Here is a 14,582-nt window from a genome sequence, read left to right as displayed (position 1 = left end):
ATACTCTAATTGTGCAAACTACTCAACACTTTTTAGTTATCTTACAGGACTTAAGGACTGCATCCAAGTGCTGCCCACTCCCTTGTTCTTGATAGTCTGTCTGGTCGCTTGGCTATTAGGACTCCACCTCTGTTTGGTCCTCATACCCATCATGCCACTGTTTCTTGGACCCAATGTTGTATCCCCTCGATTCTGTATATTCTCCCTGGGTCATCCCTCAGGCCTACCAAATCTCTATCTGTAGCCCAGACCATTCCCCAGGCTTTAGACTGTTTCTCATTGCAGGCCCAAATTAACCATTGTAAAAATGAATAATCAATCCTTCAAAAATGTTCTTCTGAATATTCACTTGCTGGCATCCAAAGCAAAAAGCTGAGCATTGCTCCCCATTCTTTTCTGCCTTCCATAGCACATCAGTAAGCAATCAATTCTAGATTTTTTTTTTTTTTGACAGAGAGAGATCACAAGTAGAGAGGCAGGCAGAGAGAGGGAGAAGCAGGCTCCCCACTAAGCAGAGAGCCCGATGTGGGGCTCGATCCCAGGACCCTGAGACCACGACCTGAACTGAAGGCAGAGGCTTTAACCCACTGAGCCATCTAGGCGCCCTCAATTCTAGATTTTACCTCCTAAATGTTTCCCTCTGTTCTCTTTTATCCGTTCTAAGACTTGTGCCACTTACTAGCTGAGTGACGTTAATTTAATACCTTTGACTGATTTCTCACCTAGAAAACTGAGATAACACCTTCTACACAGTGTGTGTGTGTGTGTGTGTGTGTGTGTGTGTAATAAGTTAAAGAATAAATATATATGAAAACGGCATTAGAGTCTCTCCGTGCCCAATAAATGTTACTTACTTTAGGGATGGAAAGAGAAAAGCTGCCAATGACATGCCCCCTATTATAAACTTGTCAAGAGCTCCACAATTACCTAGAGCTGTATGGTCCAATATGGTAGTCACTAGCTGTACGTGTCTACTGACCACGTGAATTGTGACTAGTCCAAATTAGGAAGTGTCTTTGAGTGTAAAATACTAGATTTTGAGTGAAAACCTAGCACACACATTAAAAGAGATAAAGACATAAATAAATTGGAGACCCAAATAATTGAAGACATATACTAAGTTCATAACTAAAGGACATAATATTGCCATCAATTTTTAGGTCAGACCCTGAAATAAAGCACATTCTTAACCAGTAGTTGATGTACGCTTTTACTTACCTTAACAGTACTGCAGTGTAAACCTTTGGCCATGAGAATGTAAACCAAATCTCTTGTTAAATTGTCTTTAATTCCCAGGATAACCCCACTATACACGGAAGGCACTTCCCACTAGAAGAGATAAAAATACATAAATACACATACACACACACAGAAAGGCAAATCTAGGGAAGAATCTTTCAATAATCTTTAATCATTTTTTTTTCAAGAAAAAGTCTTTTAATTAAAGATGCTTGTCCAGTGGAAACTAATATAAAATTGTACGCTAACTGGAATTAAACTTCAGAAAATTTAAAAATAAAATGGGTATATAGTGTGGTATACAGGATTTAAAGGCAAAACAATGCAATTATAAAAACTGAAGAACTGGTGATTAAAAATATTTTTTTAGAATTTCTTTTCAGCGTAACAGTATTCACTGTTTTTGCACCACACCCAGTGCTCCATGCAATACGTGCCCTCCCTATCTTTAATCATATTTTAAAGGGATTGGCAAGGGTCACTTCTGTAGTGAAAGGAAAATGATAGCCATAATGTAATACTAATCAAAATGAACATATTCACTATCACCCAGTAATAAATTAAATGGACTGGAACTTTCTAAAGGATAATCTATAGACAAAAAGAAGAAAATAAAAGCTCTAGGCGTATATCTATTAATTTATGTGATCCTCACCAAAATACTATTAAGTAGGTACTATTATCCTCATTTTACAGATAAGAAAAGCAAAACACACAAATGTCAAATAACTTGCCCAAGACTGATTATACAGCTAGTATGGATAGAGGCCAGGATTCAAACTCAGGCAGTCAGATCAGAACTCCCTCTTCACTATGCTACCCTTGTTCATCTCTAAGAATGAGCATGAACAGAAACATCAACACTAATGAAGCCCAGCACTAATGTTCAGAGAAATCTTTCATTTCACTGCACTTACATGTTCAAATCCCATAAAATATACATAAACTTCTGGCTGCTTTTTTACTACATTTCTAGCAGAGAAGTACGCAGTGAGTTAGAAGTACTGCCATACTACTTTTATTTCTCCTGTAACCTTTGTATCTTTAGCTACATTCCACTGAAATGGTGTTCTAAAAGTTATTTTCATGCGCACTTTGCATGCAGGAAAGCTTTTAAATAGGTAACTCAGAAACAGGTAAATCCATTGGCTGGGCATTTTTAAATGAACATATAAAGCAAAAAATGTCCCATAAAGAAGTTTTAATGAATCAGTTTCAACCTTCAGGCTTTAGACTTCAAGAGGGTATTCATAAAAACAAAAATACTCTAGAAGCACATAGCAAGGAGCAGCTACCTAATGCATAAAGAATATTCCTTATACAGGGACGCCTGGGTGGCTCAGTTGGTTAAGCGGCTGCCTTTGGCTCAGGTCATGATCCCAGCGTCCTGGGATTGAGTCCCACATTGGGCTCCTTGCTCAGCAGGAAGCCTGCTTCTCCCTCTGCCTCTGCCTGCCACTCTTTCTGCCTATGCTCACTCTCTCTGACAAAAAAAAAAAAAAAGAAAGAAAGAAAGAACATTCCTTATACAGACACTTACAGCTTTATTTAAAGTATATAGAAATGCTATGACAATAAATAAGACATAAACTTATTTTTAGAAGTTATGGAGGGAGCCTCTTCCCCCACTGGTGTATATGCGCTCTAACAAATAAAATTTTTTCTAAAATAAATAAATTACATCAGAAAATAAGTATGATTTTCTTATGTGTTCTTGACAAAGGGTTTCTAACCTTGTTAGACACTGTCCAGAACTGGCGCTCTGAAGTCATACCATGTAATTCAATTAAAATCTGTCGAATCCTCCAGGGATCCACTGACAGTATCAACTGATGCTCCAACTGACCAATGTTGACACTTGCTGAAGCTAAGAAAGAAGAGATTTCCATTTCAATAATGACTTAATTCAAAGAAATCCTTAATCCTACAAATATAAGAATGATAATTCATTGAGAGAAATTGTATGTTAAGTATTATAAGTATGAGAAACAGCTCTCATCTTCAGAACTCATTCATCATAAATTACATATTCTATCCTCATACAGAAAACCTAACAGTTTGTATTAAGTCTGCATTTAATAAATAAATACAACGAAAATATAAACAAAGATAAAAACCAGTAACTGATTCAAAGAACTAGGTAGGATATACGAAAAAATTAACTTATGTAGACAGTTTCCTACTTTCAAACATAATGTGTTAACAAAGGCATGTATAAATAAATTTTTGTTTTAGTAAATACTAAAAATGTGGTTTTTAAAGGGAGAGTAAGAGAAGGTGGAGGCACTATCTTCCCAGAAAACCAAGAAGTTCATTAAAATCCCCAATTACAACTCGACATTCAGATACAGTCTTCATTAATCCATTCCCAGCATTTTAGGTCTTAATGTCATTTTCCTAGTAAGGTTCAAAGCAGCTACAATTTTGTTTTGTTAAATCAAATGCATCCTGACTCACCTATATATTAAGCTCTAAATATTACGTTTCTTAATAAGAGCATAGTATTTTCTACTTGTAGCCATAATATAAAAGCAAAAATGGAAGAAAATCATCAAGTAAATAAGGCAAACATAGCAATGTTGCCAAAGAGGAATGCATAGTCAGCAGATAGTGTCACACAGCACTGCAGACTGAAACGCATGAGAACCTGTATTTTTTTTTTTTTTTTTAGTTTCAGGACCCTTTACCACTCCCTCCCAGCTTTCATTTTTACCTCCAAGAACACAGCAGCAGCAGCAGAATCACTCTATTTTCCCAGCTAGAATCTTGTATGTAACTAGGCCTCAATTTCCATTAACCATAGACTCAGCAGAGTTCGGCACTTAATGCTTAGACAGAAATACGACTACAGAAGACTGGTAAATTTCTAATTAATTACTGACATAAGTATAAATTAAAACAAATAAGAGGGCATCCTCAAATACACTGAGGGGCAAATATAATAGAGGGGCAAAATGTGCCAACATTTTCGCTAGCAGACTAGAGAGCTAACCTGGGATATCATAAAATGAAGTTACAGGTTTAATGCACAGATTTACTCTAGGGGATCGCTTCCTCATCTGATCAACAAGTAGCTTTCGTTCTTCATCTTTCAACAATGTAATGAAAAGCTCATGTGAAGAAATCATGAAAACATACTGCAGATCTTCCAACCCCAGACACACATTCCTAGATCAGTAAAAATATTGTAAAACAAAAGAAGTTTATAATTTAGTTTGGGAAAAGCAATCATATTAACCAATCTTTACTCATAAACCATTTAACAAGCTACCACTTCATAGACTGTATAATTATATTTGAAATATATTTAAAAATATTTTTGGTCCTTACTTAAAATTGTGAAGTCAGTGTCAAAATATACAAAAGGAGTAACTAATATAAATCCTAAATTTTGTGTCACTATACAAATCTGAACTTAACTGGCTCTCAATGGACTGCCTGGCTATAAAACATGCAGGTTATATACAAAAAATAATGTTATTTTTCTCACAGGACTAACTTGAAAGTGAAGGGGAAAAAAAAGCACTTACTTTAGAAAAGCAGCCATGTTTCCTTTCAAAGAATCGGAAGCTTTTTCTAAATTTATTGATCTTGAACATACCTAGGAATTTGAGTAATTTTTATTTGAATATTGGCACTTTAAAAAATATACCCTGCAGTTTGAAAAGTTTACATTTAAAAACAACAAAGTTCTCCTTCTTCAGACACTTATCAATAAGAATCATTATGGGGAGAGAGAGTGGAATGCGATCATTTCAACAACTGCAGGTATTTATATGATATAAAAAATAACATACCTAGCATGGTATAAAGCTTTCCCAGAATATATAAAGTACGTTAACCAATTCTATGAGGTGGTAAACTCTACAGTAGCTCCAGTCAGAAAAGTGAAAGAAGATTAATCTGAAATAGCTGAATGATCAGTAACAGCTAAAGTATACAGAACCAATGATTAAGAAGATAACCAAGGTTTTAAAAATAAAGACTGAAATTAAGGAAAACTATGGAAATGTTAGTTATTACACATAACAGTCTCATAATATTCTGAGTTTATTCATCAGATTTATTTATTTATTACTTACAATAAACCAAAACAACGCCATCAGTATAAAAGTCCCTAAGTGGTGGAAATTTTCAAATATTCCCTAATATGTTAACAAAAAAACAGAATGTTCACAGCAGCATTACTAAAAGCCAAGAACTCATAATAGCCAAGAACCCTAAAGTCCATCAACTAATGGAGACATAAAATGAACAATGAAAAATGTATCTCTTCTATGGAGTATTACTCAGCCACAAAAACTAATAAAGCACTGATACATGCTACAATATGGGTGAACCTTGAAAACATTTAGTAAAGAAGTCGGTTTAAAAAAAAAAAAAAGAAAGAAAAAAAAGGGCCACAAAGGGGCACCTGGGTGGGTCAGTACATTTTGTTATGACTCTTGGTTTTGGCTCAGGTCATGACCCAGGGTGCTGGATTAGGGCCCTGTATTGGGCTCTGCATTCAGTGTGGAGTCTGCTTGGGATTTTCTCACTCCCTCTGCCCCTCCCCCACTCACACTCATACACTCTCCCTCTAAAATGAGTAAAATTTTTAAGAAAAGGGGGGGAACATATGATTTCCTTTTATATGAAAGGCTCAGAACAGGCAAATCCAGAGATAAAATTAGATTAGTAGTTGCCTGGGGCAAAGGCCACTGAGGGAATACAAGGGATGACTACTAACAGATATGGAGTTTCGTTGTGAGGTAGAAGAGGGAGGATGAAAAGTTCTGAAATTGAGGTGGTAAGTTGCGTAATCTATGAACATACTTAAAAAAAAATCACTGGATTGTAGTTTTTAAATGGGTGAACAGTAGGATATGTGATTGTACCTCAATAAGGCTGTTATTAAAAGGGGGGCAAAAGGGAGCACCTCGGTGGCGCAGTTGGTTAAACGTCCAAGACTCTTCATTTAGGTTCAGGTCATGATCTCAGGATTGGGAGACTGAGCCCCACTTCAGGCTCCAGGCTGGGTGTGGAGCCGCCTTATGATTCTCTCCCACCTCTCTCCCTCCCTCTTTAAAAAAGGAAAAAAACAGTAATTTTTCAAGTACCATGCTCAGAAACAGCCTTGTAAAAGAACTATGCACAGATGAATAGATTATCAGCATACTGCACATCTGAACATCTTGATGTACAAAATACGTAGCAATAACTTTGCTCCACACTATAAATACTAATGATTTTATTATAGGTAATACCTGAATATGCTTTCACAATAGCTTATTCGAACAAAGTGATACATTGTACACCTATCAAGAAACTTAGGGAATGGGTGTTAACTTCTGATAAGCAATATAACAAATGTGTTAATTAAGCTCAGTTCTTAAAACATGAAATGGGGGCATCTCTATAAATGCTGTAAACATTTTATTTTCTTTAAAGATTTTATTTATTTATTTGAGAGCAAGCGAGCCCAAGCAGAGGGGTGGGGGGTGCATGTTGAGGGCAGGGGTAGTAGGAGAAGCAGACTCCCCGGATGAGCAGGAACCCAATATGGGGCTCAATCCCAAGACTCCGAGATCATGACCTGAGCCAAGGGCAGACATTTAACCGAATGAGCCACCCATTTTAAAAACATAATAAACTTAAAAATGTAGGTGAAGTGGGGGCACCTGGGTGGCTCAGCTGGTTAAATGTCTGACTCTTGGTCACAGGCTCAGATCTTGATCTCAGGGTTTGAGTTCAAGTGGGTCCACACTGGGCATGGAGACTTCTTAAAAAAAAATTCAGGTTAAGTGGATAAATTCTTTAAAAAAAACAACAAAAAAAACCTCTTAAAGATAATCAGGAAAAATACACTAACTCTATATCCACTGATGAAACTGAAGCAATGCCAGAAATCTTTCCTCACACAAAATATCTCCAGGTCCAAATATTTCATTGGTAAATTCTACCAAACAGTTAAAGAAGCAATGAGTTTACTTTTAGGAGAACTTTTCCAGGCAAGGGAAAAAGATCCCTCAATTTATTTATGAGGTATGTATGACCTTGGTACCAAAATCAAAGGAAGGACATGAACAAAAAAATAGCTATATCAACCTCATACACAAATGTAAAACACCTTAATATATCACAAACTAAATTCTGCAATATGTTTCAAAAAGTGAACATATACCTAAAACTAGTATGTTACATGTCAATTATATCTCAATTTTTTTTTAAGATTTTATTTATTTATTTGACAGAAAGATCACAAGTAGGCAGAGAGGCAGGCAGAGAGAGAGGGGGAAGCAGGCTCCCTGCTGAGCAGAGAGCCCGATGCGAGGCTCGATCCCAGGACCCTGAGATCATGACCTGAGCCGAAGGCAGCGGCTTAATCCACTGGGCCACCCAGGTGCCCCAATATATCTCAATTTTTTAAAAAGTCATGATTTAGCTGAATTTACTACAAGCAAGCCAAGGTAGTTTAACCCTTAAAATTAACATGTTTCTGCAGCTACCACAGAAGACAGGATAGAGATTCCTCAAAAAATTAAAAACTGAACTACCATGTAAGTCAGTAATTGCACTACTGGGTATTTACTCCAAAAATACAAAAACACTAAATTCAAAAGGATAGATAAACCCCATGTTTACTTAAGCATTATTTACAATAGCCAAACTATGGAAGCAGCCTAAATGTCCTATGATAGATGAATGGATAAGATGTGTATAGATACAACAGAATATTGCTCAGCCATTAAAAAAGAATGAAACCTTGCCATTTGTAACAATGTAGATGAAATGGGAGTATAAAGCTAAGCTTCAGAGAAAGATAAATAGCATATGATTTCACTTATATGTGGAGTTTAAGAAACAAATGAAAAAAGAGAGACAAACCAAAACCGACTCTTACCTACAGAGAATATCTTGAGGACTACCAGAGGAGAGGTGGGTGGGAAGACAGATGAAAAAGGGGAGAGGGATTAAGAGTACATTTATCTTGATGAGCAATGAATAATACATGGAACTGTTGTATTATTATATTGTACACCTGAAACGAATATAAGTAACACTGTATGTTAACTAGAATTAAAATTTTTTAAAAATTAAAAATTTGGGGTGCCTGGGTGGCTCAGAGTGGTTAAGCATCTGCCTTTGGCTCAGGTCATGATCTCAGGGTCCTGGGACAGACGAAGATGACACAAAGAAATGGAAAGAAATGTTCATGGATCAGAAAAACAAGTACTATCGAAATGTTTATACTACCCAAAGCAATCTACGCATTTACTGCAATTCCTATCATGATACCAACAGCATTTTTCACACAACTAGAACAAACAATCCTAAGATTTGTATGGAATCTCACACACACACACACACACACACAACCCTGAAAAGCCAAAGCAGTCTTAAAAAAAGAAAAGAAAAGCATCACAATTCCAGATTTCAACTTCTATTACAAAGCTATCGTAACCAGGGCCCCAGGGTGGGTCAGTCATTAAGCCGCTGCCTTCGGCTCAGGTCATGATCCCAGGGTTCTGAGATAGAGCCCCCGCAGCGGGTTCTCTGCTCAGTGGGAAGCCTCCTTCTTTCCTCTCCCACTCACCCTGCTTGTGTTCCCTCTCTCACCCTCTCTGTCAAATAAATAAAATCTCAAAACAAACAAACAAACAAAAAACACAAAGCTACAGTAATCAGGGGCACCTGGGTGGCTCAGTGGGTTAAAGCCTCTGCCTTCGGCTTGGGTCATGATCCCAGGGTCCTGGGAAGGAGCCCCGCATCAGGCTCTCTGCTCAGCAGGGAGCCTGCTTCCCCCTCTCTCTCTGCCTGCCTCTCTGCCTACTTGTGATCTCTGTCAAATAAATAAATAAAATCTTAAAAAAAAAAAAAAAAGCTACAGTAATCAAAAGCTATAGTAATCAAAACAGTATGGTATTGGCACAAAAACAGACACATATTAACGGAACAGAACAGAAAGCCTAGAAATTAACCTATAATTATATGGTCAATTAATATTTGGCAAAGCAGGAAAATAATGGGGAAAAAGACAATCCTCTTCAACAAATGGTGCTGGAAAAACTGGAGAGCAACATGCAAAGAATGAAAGTAGACCACTGCTGTACACCACATATAAAAATTAACTCAAAATGGACAAAGACTTGAATAATGGACTTGAAACTATAAAACTAGGAGAAAACATAGGCGGTAAGCTCCTTGACCTCAGTCTTAATGATTTTTTTTTTTTTGGAGTGGACTCCAAAGGCAAGGGCAACAAAAAACAAAAAAATTGTGCCTACATCTGCTTCTGCATAGCAAAGAAAGCCATCAACAAGATGAAAAGATAGAAAATAGTTACAAACAATATATTAAGCGGCTAACATCTTACAGCAACAAAAAAGTCAACTATAAATGCATACGACTTAGAAAAAAATCTGTTAAACATATTCTTTAATGAAGGAAAAGAAATACATTTTGTATGATTTCATTTCTATAAAGTTTGAAAAAGGCAAATTAAAGAATATTCTCTAGGGTACATATAAAGGTGACATAACTATAAAGAAAAGAAAAAAAATTATCACAAAAGGCAGGATAGTGGTTCCTCAAGGGGAGATGGAGAGGGTTTGGTAAGGGGCATAAAAAGGACTTCTAGGGGCACCTGGAGCCATTAAAGCCATTAAAGCCATTAAACGTCTGCCTTTAGCTCAGGTCATGATCCCAGGATCGTGGGACCAAGCCCCAAGCCCCACATCGGGCTCCCTGCTCAGCAGGAAGACTGCTCTCCCTTTCCCATTCCCCCTGCTTGTGTTCCCTCTCTCACAGTCTCTCTGTTAAACATATAAACAAAATCTTTAAAAAAAATAAAAATAAAAAGGACTTCTAGAGTGTTGGCAATGTTGTATTTTTGGAACTAAGTTGGTATTAACTGTGCTTTCTATATTTCTCTCAATGTCTGTTATATTAAGACAGTTAAAGAGGTAGAAAGATCCAACAAAAACACGAATTCTGGAGCTCACAGAAGAGGTTAGAGTTATGATTTGGGAATGTTTAGTCAACATGTGACTGAAGCTTTAAATAAGAATTCAAAAATGGTATGAAATAACTGAGCCAAAACCAAAACTACTGTAAACAGAAACACTAAAGGGAGAGCAAAAGAGACGTCAAGGAACGACCAAGGACAACTTAGTACTGGGGAATCAGCAAAGAGCTCTAGCAGAAGATAAGGACGGAAAGCACCGTCTGTCAGGAGTATCCAACACCGGCAAGTCAGATGAAGAGAGAAAAGAGGGCACTGGATTTGACAACTAAGAGGTCACCGGTTATGTTTATAGCAAAATTACACATCAAAAAGGGAAAAAGTATCTTACCTCAAGAAGAAAGTCTATTTTCTCTTTATTAGGTCTAAGAAATAGCTGGTTAAATTGAACACTAATCGCTCTACCTTCCAATATATCACGGACTGTGTTACAGGCACAGACTTTAAAACAGATTTCATCTAGAGCTTCATTTCTGTAGAATACAAAAGTAGATCCACTAATACATTCTTCTTAATAAAAGGTATATATTACAAAACCAAACTGACAAGAATGAGTTATTTATCCTTGAGAGGTCAGAGTTTAGGTTATTCAGGCACATGTCAAGGGTGGGGATAGAGCAGAACAGAAAAGTTTTAAATCTGTCAAGGGATGATTTAGTTACAGCTTAGGTAACAGAACCAAATTCTGCTAATTTTTCCCAAGTGCTTTTAAAATGGATTAGATGAACATTAAAGTGGCTGCTCTGACTGTGTTAGTTTCCCATTTATTAATAAAGGTGAAACTACTGTCACAGTTTATAGGTAATTTGGAGGTTATTTTTGATAAACCCAAAATGCACTTGCTCTTTTATCCAAAAATAAGAAAGTAATTCTTCAATTTACTTACTTACCCCTGTTGAGCTTTCTGGAAGAGTTCCCTTAGTACTGACTGCCGGAACTGGATAGGTAAACTGAAGGTTAAGTTATCTTCAATGAAAATCTTTACTACATCCTAGAACACAGACATAAAATTGCATCCAGTTCAAAAATCCTGGCAAAGTTTCTTTAACAGTCTTTCCAAAAAGAAGAAAAAAGTCTTTCTATAATGGAAAATATATATTGAAGAAAATCATGAAACTAGGAAAGAAAATCATCTTACTAGGAAAATCTTTTCTAAAACTTTAAAATTAGATTGAGGATAAAAACAGCCACCTACCACTCCCTAAACCCTGCCCTTTCAAACTGAAGATAATGAGCCAAAAATAAGATGTAAAGGAAGAATCAATCAAAAGCAACCCAGGTACATTATTAGAAGTTGTAAAAATTCAGGGTGCTGGGTGACTCAAGTCACGATCCTGGGGTCCTCGGATCAAGCCCTGCTCAGTGGGGAGTCTGTTTCTCCCTCTCCCTCTGTGCTCACTCACTTTCTCCTTCAAATACTCATCTACTTTAAACATAGGTTCATACAACAAACTTTTAAAAATATTAAAACTGAGCTGGAAAAAGCACACAAAGAAACAATTATAATAAATTTAAATGGTTTAAAATATAGTCATTAATGAATTACAGAAAATACCTATATCACTCCATACAGACTTTGCGTCAGCTCTTAATCAAGCAATTGAAGAGGAGGAGAAAGGAGTGATATCAAGCAATTTAAGAGAAGGGTTGAAAGGAGTGTTAACACATGGAGATAGGGAAGAGGATTTCTGGAAACATTTAAAGCTAATCAACTGTCACCATCAAAAAAGTAGTGACCGAGGGACGCCTGGGTGGCTCAGTTGGTTAAGCAACTGCCTTCGGCTCAGGTCATGATCCCAGCGTCCTGGGATCGAGTCCCACATCGGGCTCCTTGCTCCGCAGGGAGCCTGCTTCTCCCTCTGCCTCTGCCTGCCACTCTGTCTGCCTGTGCTGGCTCTCGCTCCTCTCTCTCTGACAAATAAATAAAAAAAATCTCAAAAAAAAAAAAAAAAAAAAGTAGTGACCGGGGCACCTGGGTGGCTCAGTGGGTTAAAGCCTCTGCCTTTGGCTCAGGTCGTGATCCCAGGGTCCTGGGATCGAGTCCCACATCGGGCTCTCTGCTCAGCAGGGAGCCTGCTTCCTCCTCTCTCTCTGCCTGCCTTTCTGCCTACTTGTGACCTCTGTCAAATGAATAAATAAAATCTTAAAAAAAAAAAAAAAAAAAAACGTAGTGACAAAGGTGGTTTCACAACTCGGGAGCAAGCACTGTCCACAGCAAAACATGAACAGAGTAGGCCTACACACAGGCAAGACAGACTTTTCCCACATGCAAGAAGACACATTTGTTATAGCTGTTCAAATAACTATATTCATTCATCATTCACTCATTGGGGGTAGGGTGGGGAGAGGGAGAGAGAGAATCCCACGTAGGCTCACTTAAGCTCACTCCCAGGGCAGTCGAAACATGGAACAGCAGCTCAAATCCCACCAGCCCAGGGTCATGACCTGAGCAGAAATCAGAAGTTGGACTTAACTGAGCTTAAGTAAGCCACCCAGGCGCCACCAAGTAACCACACAATCAGCACAAAAACTACAGAGTTTATATAAATAGAACCCTATTTTTAAAACCAGGCTAAATAGGATTTCTACAATACTCCTGTATACATAACTGAAATGATAAATTTCAGAGTTGTAATAAAATTGTGATTTTTTTCTTCCCAGCTACTCATTACAATACCTTCTGATTTATAAATGTTGGCTTTTCATTATATTCACAGTTAACATTTGCCTATCCATGAGTAATATTTCTAAGGTCTGTTTACAAAGGTTTACCACCCCAGAGAGTCTCCTAAGATTCTGAATCTTTCTGTAACTGATTTCCAATCTCTTTATAGAGCCTGTACTAGGGATATATAATAACTAAAAGATGTCTATATAAATCCATCTGTATCTAATCTGTCTTTAAGAAAGTTTAGTTTTCTTCCCCAAGGCAAAGCAGAATTTAAAAAGGGGGCAGAGGTGGGGGAGGAAGTACTATCCCTACTCTTATTTTCTGCGGGGGGGGGGGGGTATCAATTCTATTTAAGAGTGAACTAAAAAGCTTGGCTAAGGGGCACTGGGTAGCTCAGTTGGTTAAGCATCTGCCTTTGGCTCAGGATCCCAGGGTCCTGGGATCAAAGGTCTCATCAGGCTCCTTGCTTAGTAGGGAGCCTGCTTCTCCCTCTCTCCTTTGCTTGTACTCTCTCATTCTCTCTCAAATAAATAAAATCTTTTTTAAAAAATTAATTTCATTTAAAAATAAATAACAAGCTCGATTAAAAGCCTATTTGTAGAGACAAAACTAAAGATAGGCTATAGCTTTGTCATTTCATGACTCCAGCTTTGAGCTAACATGAAGGCACTATTCATTTTCTAAAAAGAAAGCTTTCCAATAAAGATTTTAAAACTACAAATGCTAATTCCCAGTGATTTTCATTATAAAACTAAAAATATATACCCAAAGGAGGCAATAAAAATCTCAAGACTAATTTAAGCCCTTTGCATGGATAAAACTGAGGTAACAACCACACTCATTGGTAAAGCAAGCTGTGTAAGAGACCATCCAAAACTACCAACACCACTTTGGTCACTTTCTTCTTCAGTCTTAATATCTGCAGTGACTAACAAGGATGGGCTATAAGGCCATACTTTTAAGTCAGACACAAGACTTAAGGGTCCACAAAACTAAAAATTCTCTACTTTTAATTTAAAAAATTAAAAGTTCTGCTTACAGAGTTTCTTTAAAAATTTACTTAAGGGGCGTCTGGGTGGCTTAGCAGATTAAGCCTCTGCCTTCAGCTCAGGTCATGATCTCAGGGTCCTGGAATGAAGCCTTGCATCCGGCTCTCTGCTCAGCAGGGAGCCTGCTTCCTCCTCTCTCTCTGCCTGCCTCTCTACCTACTTGTGAGCTCTCTTTCTCTGTCAAATAAATAAAATCTTAAAAAAAAAAATTACTTAATATGGGCAAATTCTTGACCTTTAAGAAAGGACATTATCGGGTGCCTGAGTGGCTCAGTGGGTTAAGCCGCTGCCTTCGGCTCGGGTCATGATCTCAGGGTCCTGGGATCGAGTCCCGCATCGGGCTCTCTGCTCAGCAGGGAGCCTGCTTCCCTCTATCTCTCTCTCTCTGCCTGCCTCTCTACTTGTGATCTCTCTCTGTCAAATAAATAAATTAAAAAAAAAAGGATATTATCAAAATGAGTCAATATTTGTACGAGGCACTGCTTAGTTTATAAACTATAACTTCTCACTTGATTCTCATAGGGAGCCTATGAAATGAGTTAACTATTACCACCATTTTAGAGGTCAATCTGTTTTACTTGCCCCAAATCACACAACTGGTAAATGGCGATGCCAGATT

General features: G+C 37.5%; 1 protein-coding gene across 2 annotated transcripts in view; it reads right to left on the bottom strand.

Moving 5' to 3' along the window:
* The window catches only part of INTS8 (integrator complex subunit 8), a 48,120-nt gene that overhangs the window by 23,642 nt on the left and 9,896 nt on the right, over nt 1-14,582 (bottom strand). For both annotated transcript variants that reach the window (XM_059394882.1, XM_059394881.1), the window contains exons 9-14: nt 11,134-11,234; nt 10,575-10,716; nt 4,770-4,840; nt 4,232-4,407; nt 2,973-3,106; nt 1,219-1,329 (exon numbers count right to left, since the gene is read on the bottom strand). In XM_059394882.1, the coding sequence (XP_059250865.1) occupies nt 1,219-1,329; nt 2,973-3,106; nt 4,232-4,407; nt 4,770-4,840; nt 10,575-10,716; nt 11,134-11,234 (735 nt within the window). The remainder of the gene's footprint in view (nt 1-1,218; nt 1,330-2,972; nt 3,107-4,231; nt 4,408-4,769; nt 4,841-10,574; nt 10,717-11,133; nt 11,235-14,582) is intronic.

The sequence above is a fragment of the Mustela nigripes genome, chromosome 3, assembly GCF_022355385.1.
Source record: "Mustela nigripes isolate SB6536 chromosome 3, MUSNIG.SB6536, whole genome shotgun sequence".
Taxonomy (NCBI): domain Eukaryota; kingdom Metazoa; phylum Chordata; class Mammalia; order Carnivora; family Mustelidae; genus Mustela; species Mustela nigripes.
The sequence above is the reverse complement of the archived record's forward strand: the minus strand, read 5'-3'. Positions and strand labels throughout refer to the sequence as shown.